The sequence below is a fragment of the Sus scrofa genome, chromosome 15 (assembly GCF_000003025.6).
Source record: "Sus scrofa isolate TJ Tabasco breed Duroc chromosome 15, Sscrofa11.1, whole genome shotgun sequence".
Lineage (NCBI taxonomy): Eukaryota > Metazoa > Chordata > Mammalia > Artiodactyla > Suidae > Sus > Sus scrofa.
In genome coordinates this window covers 32131162-32153401 of record NC_010457.5, presented here as the reverse complement: position 1 = coordinate 32153401, position 22240 = coordinate 32131162, and the positions used below count along the sequence as shown (strand labels likewise).

The window sequence follows — 22240 nt, the reverse complement described above, 5'->3', positions numbered from 1 at the left end:
AAATTTAATGGTAGTTCTTTAAAATTCAGAACTTTTCCATTACTCATCAATTAAATCTTCCTCCCAATTAACAGTTATAATTATCATACAGGAAAATTCTAGACATAAAAACCCATATTAGGAATGAACTATTAAATACTCTTTGAAATATGTTAAATGAATCCAAAGTTCAGGAACTGAGTGAGGACACCTGCAGGGGGGAACAGCAACCTTGAAGCACATAAACACAGTCTCCAAACTTGGCATCAGAACCATTTCAAGCCTAATTCTGTCCTTTAACAAGAGGTGATGACCAGGCACTCAGGCCTTGCTGGGCCTCTGGACACAGCAATGATGACAGGGTCGGGGTGGGAAGGCAGATGCAGGCAGCGATGTGGTCACTCAGAGCACTGGTTATGCACTAAGAGAAGGTGAGTCTACAGTCATACTTGCAGAACCAGGAGACCGTGGCTTCATAACGGATTAGGAGCCACTGAAAATCAAATACTCGGAGCTTAAAGCAGAAATGTCAAAAATCAGCTAACAACGGAGTTCCCATAGTGGCTCAGCAGAAACGAACTTGACTAGTATCCATGAGGATGCAGGTTCTATCCCTGGCCTCATTCAGTGGGTTAAGGATCCAGTGTTGCCGTGAGCTATAGTGTAGGTTGCAGACGCAGCTTGGATCCTGCATTGCTATACGGCTGGGGTGTAAGCCAGCAGTCACAACTCCAATTGGACCCCTAGCCTGGGAACTTCCATACGCAGCCCTAAAAAGACAAAAAAAAAAAAAAATCCGCTAACATTTTCAAATCAGAAGGATTCATTGAGGCATATAAAATGTTTCCTAAGAAGCACAATTTAAAAAATTCATGGATTTACTAATTATTAAATACTAAGAACTTGATTAACACATATTACACTGTAATAAATAAAAAAGAGTGTGACTGTCAAAACACCACCAGCTCATGAAACCAATGTTTGCACCTAAGGGGAGGACGGTGGCCTGTGGTGCGGGGCACATTTACATAGAAACACTATTGCTGAATGGCTGGACTTTTGTCGTTATCCTTTAAAGAGTGTCGAATTTTTGTGGGCAGGTGGTTAAATTGCTTGCAAGTCAGCTGGATCCTTTCATGATCTGCTAGGTTGTAAAGCAGGCACTACCCTAAGGCTGGTACTAAGACAGGCCCTGCTGGCAGTTCTATCGAATGCCTGGGTGTTCAGTGAGCTTCCCCTATTCTTGCAGGCAAGGCCTTCAGTGACTCCTAGTGCTGGGGAACTCTGGGGATGACTTTGCCTACAGCTCCCTGGCAGCTGTTCTCACAGCCTTGTGGAGCTCCACCCAGCGCACAGTCTAAGATTCAAGCAAAGACTAATAAAGGGTCCCTTAGTTGGTTTCAGGAGCTGTTTCCCTGAGTAGCTCTCTCCTCTCCCACTCTGCCCTGTAAACCCCAGTGCCTCAGCTCTCCGGTGTCCACCCAGCAAGACCTCCAAAGCGTCTGCAGGCAGGAAGCAGAGAAGTCACAGCTCACACCCTTAATTTCATTTCCCTCCAGGAAACATCCAAAGAAAACAGTTGGTTCATCAATCTTCTCCCGTTTTCCCCTTGTTTAAGGCAAGAGAGTAAATCCAAACCCTGTTACACAATTATCCCAAATAACTTCTAAACACCACATTTTGACTGTATGTATTTCTCAATCTAAAGACAAAAAAAAAAAATGGAAACAAAAAATACTGAATTACAGTAAGTTTGTGTTTCACAGTGGGAAGGACAAGTAATTCTGAAACTACTTTCTTCATGTTTGAGAACTGAGCAAATGGATAAATATATGAAGAAGGATGAAACAAGAATTCTCAGTATAGAGGGAAGTTACAGAAATGGAATGAAGCTGCGCTGCTGAAATGGAATTGAAGACAGCAGTGTGAGTTCATGGTTTCATTGTATAGAGAGCTGGACAGAGGTAGACACACATGTAAACATTATGGGTTTGTGTCCCTGCAAAAGAAAACTTTTAGTCTTAATAACCAGTACCTCAGATGTGCTCTTATTCAGAATGAGGACTGTTGCAGGCATAATTAGTTAAACTCATACTGAAGCAAAGTGGGTCCTTAATCCAACATAAAATGACTCATTCTCTCAAAGGAAGTGAGGAGAGATGCACGAGGAAAATGCCTCATGCCGAAAGAGACAGGGAGACAGGGCATGGAGCAATGAGGCTGCAGGCTGAGGAGTGCTGGCCACACCAGAGATGGGAAGAGTCAGGCAAAGACCCTAGCTGGAGCCTCAGAGGGAGCACAGCCCGCTGACCCCTTGGTTTAGGGATCCTGCCTCCAAAACCATGACAATACACTTCTGTTGTTTTAAGCCCCCCAGAGTGTGCTCACTTGCTAGAGCAGCCTCAGGAACCTGACCCAGCACTCGTGCAAGTCCTTGCTAACGCTGACCACTGAAAGGGGTCAGAAACAAAGACATACCAGTAGCAGGGAGCATACCTCCTAACCCCTGAACTTGGCTTAAATTTTTTTTTTTTTTTTTTTTTTTTTGTCGTTTTGCCTTTTCTAGGGTTGCTCCTGCAGCATATGGAGGTTCCCAGGCTCGGGGTCGAATCGGAGCTGTAGCCACCGGCCTACACCAGGCCACAGCAACGCAGGATCGGTGCCGCATCTGTGACCTACACCACAGCTCATGGCAACGCCGGATCCTCAACCCACTGAGCAAGGCCAGGGATCGAACCCACAACCTCATGGTTCCTAGTCGGATTAGTTAACCACTGAGCCACAATGGGAACTCCTGAACTTGGCTTAATTTTAAAATATTCTCCATTAAAAGGAATCCTCCTAGAATCACAGATTACAGGGATCAAGCAGGAGAATTCCAAGATGAATCTGGAACTTCCTGTGGTGCAGAAAATAGGACAGAACTTGAGTCATGGGAAGAGCCACGTACACATTAAGAATAGAGAGGGAGGGACTCCCACCAGCCAAAACAGACCTATTTGAGCCTCGAAATCAAGTCATGACTATAACAGATTATAACCGTTCATTAGAACCACTGAGTCCTTCCTAATATAAACAAATAAATAAATGCTAACACATACAGCTCAACGCCAATAACTTATTAATAACTATAGATGGAATAGAAAAGTTCAAAAATCACCACAGTTCAAACTCCATGGTGATAACTGATTCAGGTAAGAATCGACAGACGTTAAAACAAGTTTTAGGAGTTCCCGTCGTGGCGCAGTGGTTAACGAATCCGACTAGGAACCATGAGGTTTCGGGTTCGGTCCCTGCCCTTGCTCAGTGGGTTAATGATCCGGCGTTGCCGTGAGCTGTGGTGTAGGTTGCAGACGCGGCTCGGATCCCTCGTTGCTGTGGCTCTGGCGTAGGCCGGTGGCTACAGCTCCGATTCAACCCCTAGCCTGGGAACCTCCATATGCCGCGGGAGCGGCCCAAGAAACAGCAACAACAACAACAACAACAACACAACAAAAAGACAAAAGACAAAAACAAACAAACAAACAAAAAAAACAAGTTTTAACAAGAAATGGTTTATTTAAAGTCTCAAATTACCTCCCTGCAAATTACTTATAAATTTCAAACAGAAAAACGGCAACATGGCAGTGGAGAAACTTGGCCGTCACCACCCTAACCAAGGGATGGGCGTGAAGATGGCCAGTGACGGGGAGTTCCCTGGTACCTCATAGTTAGGACTGGGTGCTTTCACCTCCTTGACCAGGGTTCATTCAGTCCCTGGTCTGGGAGCTGGGATCCCACATCAAGCCGCGGCATGCCGCACTCCCCTACCTCGCAAAAAGAGATGGCTAGTGATGGGTGCAGTGGTTTTCCAGCCAAAGAGGCCTGACTCTGATCCCAACTGCTGGCTTACTTCCGCGGCTATTGCACTGCTACAATTAGTAGCTGCACAGGTTAAATTTAAGTCACAGGCTACCTAAGTGACCTCTGAGAGTCACTAGGCATAAATCATTAATAAGAAATAAGCAGGAGAATAAGTAGATACACCAAGCAACAAATGGAGTTTTGGTTTTCCGCAAGCAGCTTTTGGAAAACCCTCAGGCGAGGAATTAAAATACTGGGTGCCACAATTTGGTCTGTCTTCCCAGGTTTCCATATGCAAAGTAGATACACAACATGCTATTGTAAGATGTCTTTCGCAATCCTGCTGTATAGCACAGGGAACTATCTATCTAGTCACTTGTGATGGAACATGATGGAGGGTTATGTGAGAAAAAGAATGTATACATATATATGTATGACTGGGTCAACCTTGTTGTGCGGCAGAAATTGACAGAACACTTTAAATCAACTATAATAGAAAAAATAAAAATCTTAATAATAAAATAAAATGCCTTTTGCAGACAGGGAATCTTTTAAGAGTTCCACTGGAAGACCTGCTGTTAAAAAGACAGAAGTAATGGCTTTGCCAACACTAACAGAAGGTGGAGCCTTCACGGCTGCTCTGGTGAAGATGGCATCCATGCAGCCAGGGTTCCCTCTGAACTGCACCTCAGGTTTCTGGGCCCGAGGATGCCAAGCTACCTCACATTGGCTCCTGCCAGCACATGTGAACCCGGGTTCCCAAGCAATTGCCAAGCCTGCTGTGGGCAGCACTGGCTCCAGAAGCCTGGGGTAGAGCAGCCTCCTGGGGCTGCATGCGGGCTCCACAGGCAGGCAGGCAGGCTCCCAGCACCTCCCGGACATCAGGGAACACACGAGATCAAACAAAGACAGCCTTCTGCTGGCTGGCATCCACGTTAGGGCACCAAGGGTAGAGATACCTCTGTCAGCTTTTACATCAGAGACAGCTGGCTCTACCAGGCCCTACAAGCCATACAGTCTGGAGGTGTCCACTCCTCCTAAGGCAGCTGGGTCATGGGGCACCAACTTCCTGACCCGAATCTCTGATGAGACCCCTGCCAGGCCCCTATGGTGGGCTGTTTCCTACCATTAGCCCCAACAGGGTGAGGGCACCCAGGAGGGCGCAGCCCAGTGGGCAGGGCCTTAGATCTCTTTCCCTAACTCCACACTCATCACCCGAGTTTCTGGAGTGTTTTTCAGAGATTCAACAGAAGGGTTACAGCACATGCTGAATTTTCATCATCAGGTATGTCTCATCTGGCCTCCCTGTGCAGTCCTTCCACCCAGCTTCTGTTGTTTCTGAGCTCCCAACCCACTGGGCTGTCCCCAAGATGAGCATGTGGGCAGGTGCCATATGCATCCAGTGTGGCCAGCACAGAGGAGGCCCAGAGAACGGCTTCAACTGTTCCTTTTGCAAGACCTCTGGGTGACAAGATGCTAATCAAAAATGCAACCTAAAATAATACAAAAGAATCACAGCTCCCTGTGTTGCCTGATTCTACCCCCTTACTGTAAGTTTTCTCCACTTGCCAATAGTGGGGTTCTGTTGCATTTCACCTTTGGAGATGCCAGTTCTAAGCACTAGGCAAAAATGATTTATGAGATGTAACAGAAATTAATTCCAAAGATTCCAAACGGATTAAGCAAAACAAAGAAAATCTTGTAAACACTGGCCACGACTTAAACAGACTTTCAGAAGCACAAGTACCCTCATTAAAACAGAATGCCAGGGAGTTCCTGTTGTGGCACAGCAGAAATGAATGAAACTAGGAACCATGAGGTTGCAGGTTTGATCCCTGGCCTCGCTCAGTGGGTTAAGGACTGGGTGTCACCATGAGCTGTGACGTAGGTCACAGATGTGGCTCGGATCTAGCATTGCTGTGGCTGTGGCATAGGCCGGCAGCTGTAGCTCCGATTGGACCCCTAGCCTGAGAACCTCCAGAGTGCAGTCCTCAAAAGCAAAAAAAGGAGGAAAAAAAAAAAAAACAGAATGCCCCACCTTACAATATATCAGGTGGGAAAAGAATGTGTATTTGGAGCTCTCGCTGTGGCACAACGGGATCAGGATAGGCAGCATCTTGGGATGTGGGTTCGATCCCCAGCAAAAAAGAATGTGTATATATAACAGTATGCCTAATAACATCCATTTCTGCAAATAAAAAATACACATGTATATTTGACTATATGGTAAAAACTCTAAAGACAGACCTTTTTATAAGAAAAATCTTGAGGGATTTAATCGTTTTCCCCCAAAACACACATACACATGACTTCTAGCTTTTCTACATAATCGATGCATTACCTGTGCAATAAAATTTTTTCGTGTGAATTCAAAAATCACCTGTTTCAAGAAAGGGGGCCTTTAGAAGGGAGTTTACAGGGATGAATCCTTTGGTTCCAGGGGATCGTGCCCAGCCAGGCACAGGGGCCCCAAACCCAAGGAAGCCAAGTAGGGCTTCTCCCTCTGCGGCTCTCACAGACACAGCAGCCTGGGGCCAGAGCAGAGGCCACGGCCCTGACTGCACCATGCGCGGGGACAGGCCTGCCTCCCAGCAAGAGAACCAACCCTGGGGTCCCAAAGAGATGATGGCCACAGCAGGTATGATCAAGAGGGCTTCCCTTCTGCCCTCGAAGTCAAAGCTCAGCACCCCTGGATCAAGCCACACAAATCTAAGCCTAAAAGTCAGTAGTGATTAAGCTAACACATAGCAGGGTTCAGATGCACCAGTGATGTGAAATAAAAGCAAAAGACACTTAATTTTCAAGAGTGGGCATAACGCTCACATACATACTCTCTCACACCCACTCTCATTCATACTCACCCTCACACACCCACGTTTCCGCTCTCATGTACACACACACTCATGTGTCCCTGGCTCATGCTGACACAGAGCAGGAGGTCAGTGCAGACAGGACAACCTTCAGGCAGATGGCTGCCAGAGTGGGAGCTGACACAAGGCCATCCCAGGACCAGAGGCTGGGCCACGGGACACTGTAGCCATCAGCCATGCCACCCGCCCAGTGGGCCACTTGTGTTGTTCAACAAAGTAAAATGGTAGCTAACCAGCAGCCCCAACATCCCAGAATGGAACCATGACAATTAAGCATCATCAGCACATTCCAGCATCAACAGACCTGAAGGTGTAAAACTGTAGACCCGGTGGCTGTCCATATGCACCACAGACTTAGCCCCGAGCCCCAGGGAGTACCCTGGACAGGAACCCTTGCCCCACCACACGGTCTGCACAGGAAAGCCATGACCATACGTCCAAGGGCTGGCCCAGGGCTGCACTTGCACATGGAGGAGACAGGAGGGGCCTCAGTATCCTGGACATGGAAACCATCCTGTTTAGACGCCCACTGGCAGGGACATCCGTGAGGCAGGATGCTCACCGATTGGTGGAGCCATTGTAGCAGTAGTTGGGCAGGAAGTCGTAGTTGAGCTCCCAGAAGACGTGGAGAGTGATCCTCCCATAGGGTGCCGACACGTTGTGGTTGGCCTCCCGGAACATGGCATCGAAGCTGTCCAGAGTCAGGTACCTGCTCAGCAGCTTGTGGGTCATGCGGTTGATTTCCAAGAGGCCGTCCAGCTCCTGCAGGACCAAAGGGACAGGGGTGTGAGGACAGAATCTGGCCTGGCATGGCGGCCTCCATCCCCTCTGTGGGCAGCACCATGGTAGAGGGGTAGGGACAAAACAAGATGTGAATGGTGAGGGGCTACACTGAGGTGAGTGAGTCAGGCCAAGAATGCACAAAAGGGGGGGTGTCTAGCAGGCCACGGGAGCTTGCTTCTCACGCCTAAATTCAATACATCCTTTCAATGCTCTTGAAATGCCCCTCCTTTCCATGGTTGTCCCCAAAGGGCCATCGGGCCATTCTCTACCACTGGCTGTGGGTGCTCAAGTCGGGCTTTCCTAACTAAAGTCATTCAAAAGCACAGCTGTGCAGCAGGGCCGGCAAGCATGTTCAGAGATGGCCCTCTGGGCTTTCACAGTCTTCACAAACCCCGCTCCAGGTCTGCACTATCCCCTGCAGCAGCCACCAGTCATACACAATGAACTGAGATGCGATGTACATATGAGATACACAGATCTCAGAAACCGAATATGAAAGCAAAGAATGTAAGAGGCCCACGTCAATAAGGTTTTTATAACGATTCTATATGGAACTGTTAAATTTTGGACATGTTGGGTTAAATAAAATAGACTACTGAAATTAATGCCCCCTATTTCTTCTTCCTTTTCTATCTTAAAAAATGTGTGTGGAGTTCCCGTCGTGGCTCAGTGGTTAACAAATCTGACTAGGAGCCATGAGGTTGCGGGTTCGATCCCTGGCCTCGCTCAGCAGGTTGGGGATCTGGCAGTTGCCGTGAGCTGTGGTGTAGGTCGAAGAAGTGGCTATGATCCATCATTGCTGTGGCTGTGGCGTATGCTGATGGCTACAGCTCTGATTAGACCCCTAGCCTGGGACCCTCCATATGCCGCGAGAGTAGCCCTAGAAAAAGCCCCCCCCCAAAAAATGTGTGTATTTGTTTGTTTACTGTGCCTGCAGCATGTGGAAGTTCCTGGGCCAAGGATCAAACCAAGCCGCACCAGTGACAAAGTCAGATCCTTAACTACCAAGCCGAGAGGGAACTCCTCATTTTCCTTCGCTATTATGACAACACATAAATTTCTATTTCAACAAGCAAATTTCTTTAAGGGCAGGACCAGTCTAAGTCAAAGCCTCAACCAATGATTTTAATCCAAATCATGTAAAACCAAGGACAATGAAGACACCATGGCTTGGATCAAGCCAGGCTGCAGGAAGGGCCACTGTGAGCTCTGCATCCTGAGACAGCCTGGATTCTGAGAAAGGGCCAAGGAGCACTCTCAGCCCCATGAAGATGCCCTGCCCAGAAGTGGGCCCAGGACACACACCCCCCATCCCATCCAGCAGCTTCTCTAAGAACAAACATCTTCCTGGAGTTCTCACAAGTCTGTCACCAAGTGCCTGCATCTGTTATTCTTGGAAGATAGATTTGGCACAACAGAATTTCGGTAATTCTCACTTTCTTTCCTGCCAGCAAAGGTCTGAGGACAATAGGATTTTCTTTCCCTGATCACTCTGCTCAGACACCCCGAGAGGACTTTTCCTTTCCCTTGAAAGTCCAACACTTACACACGTGTTCCTTGGTGTGGCCACTTTGGGTCAGTTTTCCCAGGCACATGATGAATATATTTATACTGCATTTTTTACTTCATTGGTTTTTCTTGAAATACTACTTCACCAGGATAAACAGAAATTGATATCTGTTCCAATTTGTGGCTTTGGTTTTCGCCCTCAGGGGTTTTCATGATATGTATGTTTGATCCTCACTGTTCATCTTCTACATGATTTTCTCGCAAATCTCTTTTGTCTGTCTTCACTTCTTTTTAATTTTTTCCTCCTTTCGTTCTTTTGCCAGATCTTTTGTCATAGTTCAGTGTAATCCTTTGTTTCTGAAGTGAATTCAGAATTGTGAATACTAAGAGCAGGTGCTCAAAGAAGATGCCCGGGACAGACCCCGCTCCATGAGTGCGTATCTTTGGATCTCTAGGCAAAAACTGAACCTACCATCAGGTCCATGTGTCAATAAGGACAAAAGGGGAAGTAGCTCCAATCCTGGCAACCAGCCTCCCTAAAACCAAGCTTGAGCTTGAGAAAGGAGAGAGCACTTACGACTATTGACGTCAGATCTTCACTCTCGAATCGCCCAATTGCCAGTTCCAGGGACTTGTACATGGCGGCTGAGACGCGCTGGGTAATCAGACGATTGAGGTCTATGGACCTGCCCAGGAGCTGGGCACAGAGGGTGGAAAGTGTTAACAATAACAACAACAACAACAACAAACCCAAATAAGCAAGTACATATCCATCCTCAGAAACTGATTCCAAAAGATACAAAAATCAAATGATGGGCGTTCCTGTCCTGGCTCGGCAGTAACAAACCCAATTAGTATCCATGAGGATACAGATTTGATCCCTGGCCTCACTCACTGGGTTAGGGATCCAGTATTGCTGTGGCTGTGGTGTAGGCCGGCAGCTGCAGCTCTGATTTGACTCCTGGCCTGGGAACTTCCATGTGCCACAGCTGCAGCCCTAAAAAAAAAAAATAAAGACAGAAAAAAAAAAATCATAGGAAACTATGATCATATCCCCTACTTTGCTAGAGCTGAAACTCTGCAAGTCAAAACTGTAAAGAACTTGCGTAGTATCCTCTGCAAGTGAATTTACACTTACTTCATGGATAGAAACTCCAAGTCTCTCCAGAGTCCTGGAAGAACCTGGGTCTGGCAGATAGCGCAGCCCCAATAACAGGTTTGGGGCCACCTCAGAACAGAGAGTGGCCTCTGCATGCCTCACCCCCACAGTGTCACAAGGATGAGAAAAAGAAAACCATTCCATCTCTATTGCAGAGTCCTAACAGCATGTGTGCACCTCAGCATCACTTCAATAACATAAAAATACAGACAAGACGTTGGTGAAAATGTTCAAAAATGTGAATAGTGGTTATCTGTAGATGGACAGAATTACATGGAAATTTTCCTATAGTTTTCTGTATTTTCCTAACTTGTGGTGATGTATATATATTATTTTTGAAGAAACAAAAAAGCAAGCACTCTATTTGTACTCTTTGTGCCTGTAAACAAAAAAGCTCCTCCCCTCACGCTGATCTGACCAGCATCTGCATCTTCTCTTAAGCCTGGCTTTTGGGCTCCTGGAGAGGAGCTGCGTTTAGGCCAGGCCTCCTTCAAGTGTCAGGATATCCAAGAGAAACTGCTCTTTTTTTTTTGCTTTTTAGGGCCACACCCGAAGCATATGGAGGTTCCCAGGCTTGGGGTCAAATTGGAGCTACAGCTGTCAGCCTACACCACAGCCACAGCAATACTGGATCCCTAACCCAGTGAGTGAGGCCAGGGATCAAATCTGCCACCTCATGGTTACTAGACAAATTTGTTTCTGCTGCGTCACAACAGGAACTCTGAAACTGCTCTCTTTACAAGGATGTTCTCACAGCCATGTAACACACTGACGTCTATTAATAACCCGGGGTGCTCCAAGAAAACCGCACTCTTTACCTGGTTGGCTCCAGGCCTCACCACACCCAGGGGAGACCTGGCTCACCTGCACGTGCCTCTGCTTGAGCAGCGTTTCATAGCGGTTAGATGGAGGGAGGTGGATTGTTGCTCCCTGATTCTTGCACTCTGATCGTAACCGTTTATCAAGAAGCAAACTAGCAAGGAAAGAAGAGAGGGCATTTCTCATGTGCTGTGAATTATAATGGAAATGTCAGATCAAGCAGCCCAAGATTCTGTACCCAAGTTATAAACCACATGCTCACCTTCCCGCCATAACCTTATAATACGCAAATATCTGGTCTGCCAGCTTATAAACAAATTGGTCAAAGCATAGATTCACCTGAAAAAAAAGAAAGCATGCATTAAATTTTGCTTCCCTAAATCAAGAGCAAATAACACAACTTTAAAAAAAAAAAAAAAAAAAAAAAAAAAAAAACCTTGATCTAGCAATTCCACTTCTAGGTATTTATCAGAAGGAAATGAAAACAAAGTCAAAATGCTATCTGTATCCCAGTATGTCCACTGCAGCACTATTCACAATAGTCAAGACATGGAAACAACCTAAGTGTCCACTGATGGATGAATGGATAAAGATGTGGTATGCGTGTATACACACATACACACACACCTATATTTTAGATTTTAGAATATTCTATAAAATAGAATATTCTCAGCCATAAAAGAGAAGAAACCCTGCCATTTTTGACAATATAGAGGGGCTCTGAGGCTACTATGCTAAGTGGAGTAAGTCAGACAAAGAAAGACAAATACTGCATGATTTCACCGATATGTGGAATCTGAAAAAAAGAAAGAATATCTCATAAATACAAAGGACAGACTGATAGTTGCCAGATGTGAAGAAATGGGTGAAGGTGGGCAAAAGGTACAAACTTCCAGTTATAAAACAAATAAGTTCTGGGGATGTAAAATTTAAAAATCTAAAAAATAAAAAAAATCCCAACCCTTTGTTAAGGCAACCAAAAAGGCTCTTAAGGGGAAAAGAGAAACAAACTACTGTCCAATGAAAGCAGATTAAATCTATTTCAGTGTGACCTGGAGTGACCACCACACCCCCACTGAAAATTACGTCAGAACCTTCCCTACTGATGGAGAGAAATGTTCCATGCTCTTAAAGACAGGAATATGAAAAAGTCTCTACTCACTATGTGTACTACGTTTGGGTCCCCACCCTGGGGCAGCTCCTGCCTCCAGGCGTATGTCCAGGAGCCACTCTCTGTGGCCTCTGCTGGCTCCAAGGTTGGTCAGGGTAGACAGCCCTGTAACTTCACCCTCAAAACTGTATCCTCCCTTGGAGATGGGGCTAGCTCCTATCCTACCCCAACTAGGATAAGAACACCCTGTGTCAGTGCAGAGCTGCCCCAGGACCCATGGGTTCTGCCTGTGGTTCATCCTGTCTCACCTGGAAGCCCATGCCATCCCCCTATAGAAGCACTTCCTGTGATCTCTGTGAGACATGGCTGGACAGTGCAATCTGTTGAGGTTAAATTCTCTTATAGCCTAAGCTAGAAAATAAGATGTATCTCCTTAGCTGTGTGTACATAGACTTAATTCCACTTGTAGAAATTTATCCTCAAGAATAATCTAACACAGGGAGTTTCCACTGTGGCACAGCAGAAATGAATCTGACTATTATCTATAAGGATGCCAGTTCGATCCCTGCCCTTGCTCAGTGGGTTGGAGATCCGGCGTTGCTGTGGCTGTGGCATAGGCCAGCAGCTATAGCTCCAATTTGACCTCCATCCTCGGAACTTCCATATGCCATGGGTGCAGCCCTTAAAAAAAGAAGAGAGAGAGAGAGAAGAATCTAACACAACTAAAAAGTTCCATGCAAAGAAATTCATTAAAGCATTATTTATAATAAGCAAAAATAAAAAGCTAAAACGAGAAATAAAATAGGGTGGTTGAATGCATCTATTCTATACCACACCCCTGCTCTAGACTATGTTCATGACAGAAGACAGGCAGCAATATGCAGAGCTTATGACACACAGTCACATGAAAAAGACATCACCCAAAGCTGATGTTTTAAGACTCTAGCCATCATGTGTGATGCACGAGAAAAGGGCGGATAAAAGGGTTCACCCCAAAATCTTCATTCAACGTTCATTCCACTGTTTAAACGTCCCTATGTTACAAAGAAAATTTGCTTCCTCCAATACCCAGAAAAAAAGAAATTAAAGAAGCGTATTAGAGGTGCTCGGGCCCTCACCTCTGCCTCGATTTCATCGTAGAGAAACTGCTTGTTGAACCTGGTGAGGCGTAGTGGGCACTATCATTGTACAGGTCCAGTGAGTAGAGGACGTACCTGCAGAGAGGGGGTAGCAGTTAGCCCAGCCACACCCAGGCCCTCTTTCCTCTCTCCCAAGGAAAAACAATCTCTTACTTCAAGCACCAAACTGCATTCCTTCGAGGCCCTGATGCAGAGCCCCACCAGGCTGGTCAGACCCTCAGTAGGACACGCTTGGCTCAGCCTCACCCAGGGCATCCAGGGTCCCGAGGGCCTCCTGAAACTATATCTTTTCACTTATCATGTTTCAAAGATTTCACCCCAATGTGCAACACCTTTTTTTAGGTCTCTTTAGGCCAAACCTGGGCATACGTAAGTTCCCAGGCTAGGGTGGAACTGGAACTATAGCTGGTGGTCAACACCACAGCCACCACAACGTGGGATCCAAGTTGAGTGTGTGACCTAACCACAGCTCATGGCAACACAGGATCCTTAACCAACTGACGAGGCCAGGGATCAAATCCGTTCCTCATGGATTCTAGTCAGCTTCATTACCACTGAGCCACAACAAGAACTCCATTTTCTTATTTTTAAGAACTATCTGACTTAAAAAAAAAAAAACATGAAGCCAGCCCATGAACATGTTCAGTGTGGCCAAAAGCCCTCGATCCCTGGAAAAAAGTGGTGGCCAGTGGTCTCCAGAAGTAAGGTCCTCTGAGGACTTGAGAGCAGCAGGCCCAGCGAGGCCCCAGAGCAAGACACTAGCTAGTGAAGGCCTCTAACGCTGTGCAACAGACATCACAGTCGACAAAAAGGAACGTGGCCCACCTCCTAACCTGCATAGCAAGGAAGGTGGAGGTGACCTGCCTGGGTGGGGCTGCAAATCTGGTCAGCATACAACACCCTTTTTTATTACCTTCCCTCTGTAAGCGTCATATCTTCACGGAATTTTTGTCTTTTTTTTTAGGGCCATACCTGCAGCATATGGAAGTTCCCAGGCTAGGAGTTGAACTGGAGCTGTGGCTGCCAGTCTACACCACGGCCATGGCAATACAGGATCCAAACCACGTCTGCAACCTACACCGCAGCTCATGGCAACACCAGATCCTTAACCCACTGAGAGAGGCCAGGGATCAAACCCATGTCCTCATGGATACTAGCTGGGTTCATTTCTGCTGAGTCACAATGGGAACTCCAAGTTTCATGTTTTCAAAGTCTCTAACCTTGCTCCCCTGGCTATGCTTTGACACTGAGCCCCAACTCTAAACAAAGATGTTCAGTGAACATTTCCTCCCCAAATCCATCTGGGTCAGAGGCCACGAAACAAGAGAGGCTAGGCCACCTCTCCCCTTGCTGAGTTCCCAGGCCTCACCAGCACCTGGACACAGCAGACTTAATTAGTTCCACTGCATTAGTTCCCATTTTAGTCTGAAGCCAATTCACCTGTTCCTTGTATTGATCTCCAATGTCTCACCCCAAGAATTATGACTTCAAAGGAAGTACTGAGAAGAGTCAGCCCTTCCCCCACCTCCCAGTTTCCAAACCACCAAGGGCTTCGATCACCAGGGACAGAGGCTGGGACAGGCCTCCAGATGCTCACTCCATCATCGATGCCTCCTTGGTCTCCAGGATATGGTCTGTCAGGATCCAGGGCATGGACATCTCAATGGGAACTGGATCCTTCTACCCATGGTCAGCTCCAGGAAGAACTCTCGGAACCACAACTGTGAAAGGTCACAGCACTGCTGGAGCGTCTCTTGAGAAATTCGAATGATACCACGTTACTCATCTGCAAGCCTAAGACTCCTTGGGGGGTGATGCAAGGGGGTGCGCGTCAGGCTCTCAGCCCTGAGCCCCAGGGAGTAGATGTGAGAGAGGAGGGGGTCGCACGGGCCTTGCACACAGTGTGCCACAGACAAAGCCACTGGATGTACTCATTCTCGCTCACAGAGTCAGTGTCCAGCCTCACAGGCCCAGCATGGACACCACCGCCACCATCAAGACCTCATCACACCATGGGCCTTCTGGTGGGACTGGAGAAAAAAAAAAATGTCTTTTTTTTTTTTTTTTTTTTTGCTTTTTAGGGCCGCACTTGAAGCACATGGAGCTTCCCAAGCCAGGGGTCAAATCAGAGCTGTAACTGCCAGCCTGCGCCACATCCACAGCAATGGAGCTGCAACTGCAAACCTACACCACAGCTCAAGGCAATGCTGGATCCTTAACCCACTGAGTGAGGCCAGGGATCGAACCTGCAACCTCACGGTTCCTAGTCAAATTTGTTTCCGCTGCACCACAACGGGAACTCCAAAAAACGCCCATTTTATAAAAGGAAAAATAAAATGGGATTACTTTATTTACTTTGGATGCAGAATGTAGCACTACATGCATACATGGTGCAGAGCTGTCTGATGCAAAATAGACAGACTGAAAAAGAACATTTCAATCCTTTTATGAAGTGAAAAACAAAACTTCACTATTACTCTAAAACGGCAGCACAAGGCAGCCAAAATAGAGGCCTCCTGTCCTGAATAGCTACAGCACGGTAATAAATGTAGACAGGTCCGTGATGACAAGCCCAGTCATCCCAGGACAGGCTGCTCATGTCAGGTCACCTGCCACCTTCCCCACATCACAGGCAGGGGGGCAGTTTCTGATATCATCACTGCCTGGGTCTGGAACTAGTGACAGTTATATTGGCTGTTGCTGACCCAGAGAGGTTACAAAGACTTGCTCCGGTTTGGGCCAGTCCCAGCCCCACAGGCCTCATTCACCTAAGGGCCAGCCACATGGAGGGAGCTCCAAGCCGGATGCATTAGAAGCGACAGGCGAGGAAAGGCCACGAGGTTAACATGTGTCACGGCCGGGTGTGTGAAGGGACCACAGCAGAGCGGTCAGACAGGCAGAAGCATCTAGACGGTGTTAGTGGTGTTAGACTGCTGGTGGACGCTGGTCAGCAGTAGCTCTTACCACTGAATTTATAAGTGGGTGTAGAAGAATGACTCGCGATGAAATTTTTCAATGTCCAATATGGTGGCCCTCAGCTACTCCTCAGGGTTTTCTTGGAACACTTTGTCGCAATGAGGGACTCTAGCATGTTCTCACCATGTAAAGCTGCATTATCCAGGAGACATTTGCGGGGGAGAAAATACACATGGCACTTAGTTACGACAAGCGCTTATCAACTACGAGGGGGGCTGCTCTGCTGGACACCACGCCGGTCCTCACTGGGCGCGCCCGTCCGCACGGCCAAGTCGCTGCTGCTGGGGACAAAGAACGTGGAGCAGAGCAGTTCACCTTGTGCCATAAATGTCAACAGGAAAAACAAACAATGTCTTACCACCAAAGGTTAAAAGAGGCGGATAGGTGTAGGACTGCCTCAAAACGCGTTAACCACATGCAAGAGCCTTTCCGCGCCCAAAGACTTGAGCTGCTGAGCAGCTCGGCAGAGCTCAAGGACTCCGCCATGGTGCGCACCAGGTAGAGCTAGACACGGACAGACGGGAAAGCGGAGACAGCGTTAGTCACGCGCGGCACAGAGCGGCGACGCGCATGCGCATGGGCGCGGTGGGGCGCCTGCGCAGACTGGACAGACAGACATTTCCCCCTGCTCCCGCCCCCCCCCGCGCCCGCCCCCACCCACCTCTCCCGAGCAGCAAGGCCTCCCACAGGTACCCCAGAGGCTTCACACAATGCCATAAGCACGCTCTGCTGGAATTCCCTGCGAGGCTGGCAGAAGAAATTGTAAAGCCCCAACGCAGAGGTGATGAATAAGAGGCCAAAGTCCCAAACAGGAGGCGAAAAGCAGAGGCATATTAATCAGGTATGAGGGTCAGGGGAAATGTGCCTGAGAGGCAGGAGGGGGTGAACGTGCCAGGAGAGGGAAAAGCAGGACAGACCGAAACTATGTTTTTAAATCCCCCCAATTTTATCTTTAGAAAGGATGATTTTTAGACCCAACATAAAAATTACAAACATACATTAAACACCCACCAAGAAACACAGCATAAATACAGACACGTGGACTTTTACCCACATTTCGGGTACGGGACTTGATGCAGTCAAATTAGGTTCTGCGTGCAATGACCAAACCTGAGAACTGCTAAGTGTGTATATCCCGATTCATTTGGGTGGAAATAAGGAGCAGAAAGACAGAGGCAGCATTGACCTGCCAAGCAGACAGCGGTGAGGTCATTTCTCTCCCGACCCCCTTTCCATCCCCAACTCAAGCAGCCCACTCAGGGGAACAGCAGGAAGCGGGAGCGAGGGAGGAGACTGGGTGCTAGAGGGTCCCACGGCGCGCCGAGGCACTTTAATGTCGAAGCCACCTTGGGGTCTTCACCCCGAAGGCAGGGTCATTGAAGGTTCGTGCCTGTCTCCAGTCACACGGTCTTCCTGATGGCCTGCAGGACACTAAACCACCACAAGTTGTCAAGGTAGACACAGTGCTGACACCCTCAGCACGTTTACAATCACAGAATCTCCTCACCTACACACAGTCAACTCTTACACATGAATTCCTCTGGGGGCAGCGGGATAGGGGGTGGTAATGGACCCATTCAATAAGAAATTTAAAAATTTTTTAAAATCGGAGTTCCGTTGTGGCGCAGTGGTAACGAATCCGACTAGGAACCATGAGGTTGCGGGTTCGATCCTGCCCTTGCTCAGTGGGTTAAAGATCCGGCGTTGCCGTGAGCTGTGGTGTAGGTTGCAGATGCGGCTCGGATCCCGCGTTGCTGTGGCTCTGGAATAGGCCGGTGGCTACAGCTCCAATTTGACCCCTGGCCTGGGAACTTCCATATGCCGTGGGTGCGGCCCAAGAAATAGCAACAACAAAACAAAACAAAAAAAAATTTTTTAAATCGATCGTTTTCTGGGGATATTACCAGCCCCGGAAGATCTAATGTAGTTGAGTTTGCTTCAGTAAGCCAGAAGTAATGTTTTATTTCCTAAACATTGAGTCATGCTAAGCGCAGCAAGAGGACAGACCTCAAACATCCACCCAGAGCTGCAATCAACCTCCCTGTGACTGATCTCATTTTCTAACTTGAACATGAACTCACCAACGCAACCTTGGGACTAAGTCTGTGTCCTGAACTCATTTGGAACATGCCCTCATTCCCACTAACACTCCTCTGTGCAAAGTTCCCAAGGGGCCACCATCGGAGCAGACGCACTGACACACCCATCCTGATCACCTCTCAGGAACGTTCTAGCTAAACCCAGAGTTACTCTTAGACTACACTGTGTATTTCCTACGTAGTGAGGCTCACCACAGCAAGCATGAGCAGAACTGAGGCACTACTGAAAACACAAACGCCTCCACCCAGCTCTCCAGGTGAGAGGACCAAAACTGGAATGCTTCACAGTATAGGACTTATTAATGCTAAAGCTGTATCATTCCAGATGACAGTTATGTCAACCATACAGGGACAAATGAAATCAATACACATGTGAGCCCTGGGAGTTTCATTTTACATAATGTCTCCAAAAGACAACTTTATCTAAAAGGCTAAACATTATAATAGAAAATTAGGAGCTCCCTTTGTGGCTCAGCAGTTCTCAAACCCGACTGGCATCCATGAGGAGTCGGTTCAATCCCTGGACTCGCTCAGTGGGTTAGGATCTGGCATTGCCCTGAGCTGTGGTGTAAGTGAAAGACTTGGCTCAGACCCAAGTTGCTGTGGCTGTGGTGTAGGCTGGTGGCTGTGGTGTAGGCTGGTGGCTACAGTCTGATTGGACCCTAGCCTGGGACCCGCAATTGGCCGCAGGTGCAGCCCTAAAAAGAGAAAAGACTAAAAAGAAAAAGAAAAAAATTAGCTCAAGATTGCTGCAAGAGCTCAGCAACATGTATGTAGTTTTCAACCAATTTGTAGTATAAGCCAAAAAGAACAGAAACAAAATTACTAAAGAAACACACTGAGCTGGCAGATGAAATGCTGGCCGTCTGTCCCTACAGGCCTGGTGAGCAGAACTGTCAGATGGATTCTGAGATTCTCCCAGGCCCTGGATAAACACACCCTGTCCATGGGTCTCTTGATTGCTTAGATTCTCTATAGTTGACTTATCGTGGGTTGTTCAGGAGAATAATTGGACCCACTGAGGAATTCACCAAAGGAGTGCCTAGAGGTTGAATATAATGCACTGAGCATGTTAATGAAAATTTAACCTACAGCTGTTCAAATCTAAGCTGGTCTTTCAGTTCTAGACAAGTCTGTGTGGAGAGGTGTGTGCAACAGGACTGACCTCTGGATAACGTTCTTCTTCTTCTTGATGGCTTGCCTGAGCGGCTCCCTGAGGGTGACCTGGGAGAAGTCCTGCAGTGCAGCGTAGACGGTGTGGCGGATGGCATGGTTGAACACGCTCTCCATCCTGCCATCAGGACCTGCAAGCCTTTGATCATGGCAATCACCTGAAGGGGGACACATGACCTTCAGTGTGCTGGAGGGTGACATATGAGTTCCACGGGCTTGACACACACCAGGAGTTGCCTCCCCTGAGCATGGGGCCTCTCTCTGGCCTCCGGTCTCACTGCTCTGTACCTGCACCTGCAGCTGTCCCTGTTCTTGGTCTGACCCCATCAGACCACAAGCGCCTTGAGGGCAAGGATGATATCCTTGGCCTGAAGCCAACAGAGGCATTTGGTAATGGACTCAAAACACTTCTGAATCCATTAGGGTACACGACACAGAAGACTTCCAACAATGAAAAAAAGAAAGAAAGAAAGAAAAAGATGCAGGAAAAGCAAATTTGTTATTATCTGGAAAAGAAAAAAGTTACAAGTTTGTAGCCCAAATCCCATCTGTTAAACAATAATGGCACAGTGAACTAGTATGCATAAAAAGGCCAGAAGAAAAATGCACCGAACTGCTTAAAGTTCTTTTCTGTGATGGCATCAGAGACAAGATACTGTCCTCATTTCACATGCGTGTTTTCTCTGCTTGTTTGGGGGATATATATATGATGAATCTGGGTTGCTTTTCTAATGAGGAAAAAAAGAGGGAGAAACTTCTATTTAAAAAAGCAAAAATTCTGGAGTTCCCATTGTGACTCAGAGGGTAGTCCCCATGAGGATGTGGGTTTGATTTTGGCCCCACTCAGTACATTAAGGATCCGGTGTTGCCGTGAGCTGTGGTATAGATTTGGCTCAGATCTGGTGTTGCTGTGGCTATGGTGTAGGCTGGTGGCTTCAGCTCTGATTCGACCCCTAGCCTGGGAACTTCCATATGCTGCAGGTGTGGCCCTAAAAAGACAAATAATAATAATAATAATAATACAAAGGACAATAGCTGAGGACTTGAGGATAGAAGGACTTGCTTTACCAGACACACAATTAACTGTTGTAACTAAGAGGGGTGTTAGGAAAGAAAGACTGACATATGGATTAGAACATGAGCACAAACGCTCCCGCCCAGGTTTGATCACCTGACTCACAACAGAGGTGGCAGGTAGAATAGGTGGGAGGATTGGTGGGGGCATATAAATGTGAAAGGCGGAATAAAAAATATCCAGAAAGCAATGTAGGAGACTAACTTCATGACCTTGGGACATGCAAAAACTTCCGAAGGCAGAAAACTTAGAACTACCAAAAAAAAAGAGCTCTTATTGTGGCTCAGTGGGTTAAGAACCCAACTAGCATCCATGAGCCTGCAGGTTCAATCCCTGACCTCACTCAGAGGGTTGAGGATCCAGTGTTGCTGCAAGCTGCAGTGCAGGATGGCAGCTGCACCTCCATTTCAACCTCTAGCCTGGGAACTTACATAAAAGAAAAAAAAAGGAGTTTGCATAGTGGCACAAGCAGAAACAAATCCAACCGGTAACCACAAGGATGAGGTGCAAGTTTGGCCCTGGCCTCGATCAGTGGGTGGAAGGATCCAGTGTTCCAGTGAGCTATGGTGTAGGTCGCAGATTCGGCTCAGATCTGGCATTGCTATGGCTGTGGTGTAGGCCGGCAGCTACAGCTCCAGTTGGACCCTTAGCCTGGGAACTTCCATATGCCACAAGTGCAGCCCTAAAAGCAAAAAAAGAAAAAGAAAAGAAAAAAATACAAACAAAAAATTGTATGGCATAGAAATAAAGAACTGTCCCTCAGAAGGGTCCTGAAGGGCAGAGCTGGGGGAACCACAGTTAACATGTGAGAGTGAAGAGCTGCCAGAGGGGCTCCCTGCCTCAGACCCAGGTCCTGGCTTGCTCTTCTTGCGTGTGCCAGCAAGAAGCTGCTGCGGCTCCCAGGCTCTCACTTAGAATGAACCTGATCTGTGCAGGGGAGTGTCCCTGCAGACCAGGAACCCACAACCTATTTCACTCTCTATTTTGACAACTGCAACAGGTGCCAAGGGCCGCCCTCCACCGACACAATCACAGAAAATAAGCAGTTCATTCATGTTTTTGTTTTGGCTTTGCAAAGGGGAGACAGTTTGAGGCTAGAGTCCAAGGAGGAAGAGAAAGCATACAAACCGCACCTCCACCAGGGCAAACTTCTCCTCACTGGTGTAGTTGTAGCGGGTGGCCCGCTCATACTCCTCAGCATTGTCGGGGCAGTCCTTGTTGGAGTACTTGTCCGTTGGGTGCACAAGTTTCCATGAGTACTGGTGTGGTCAAAAAGGAGAGACGGTCACACTGAATACAAAATGCTTAACTGCTAGTCCACCTCACAGGGCCATTGCCAGAGCCACCAAAGGTCCGCCTCCTACTGTTCATTGAGTCTGAGAGTCACACACAGTCATGTGTGCTGGAGCACACACACATACACATACACCCTATGTATGCATACAGACACCCACTACACATGCACACACACACACCATATGCATACACACACTTAAACGCATGCACACACAATCTCTTTCCATAAAACTGCAAAACATTCTGGCCACAAGACTTCAGGTTTAAATAAAGTATCAGAAATTTAGGGAATGCCTCAGGTAAAACAGCCTGGATAGTTTGTGTGGATTATCTAAGACTATAAGCATTTCATCACCACCATTTTAAAAAGAATTAGCCTTTCATATGATCAGGAATCCAACCAGAAATA

The 22240-nt window shown here is 47.3% G+C and overlaps 1 protein-coding gene across 1 annotated transcript in view; it reads right to left on the bottom strand.

The window, feature by feature from the left end:
- The window catches only part of CYFIP1 (cytoplasmic FMR1 interacting protein 1), a 110665-nt gene that overhangs the window by 21694 nt on the left and 66731 nt on the right, over positions 1–22240 (bottom strand). The window contains 16 exon segments of the mRNA XM_021075607.1: positions 7255–7454; positions 9562–9681; positions 11008–11116; positions 11225–11301; positions 13192–13241; positions 13244–13287; positions 14810–14876; positions 14879–14965; positions 16547–16588; positions 16591–16641; positions 16644–16692; positions 17455–17543; positions 17546–17619; positions 19453–19585; positions 19588–19618; positions 21669–21794. Of these exon segments, the coding sequence (XP_020931266.1) occupies positions 7255–7454; positions 9562–9681; positions 11008–11116; positions 11225–11301; positions 13192–13241; positions 13244–13287; positions 14810–14876; positions 14879–14965; positions 16547–16588; positions 16591–16641; positions 16644–16692; positions 17455–17543; positions 17546–17619; positions 19453–19585; positions 19588–19618; positions 21669–21794 (1349 nt within the window).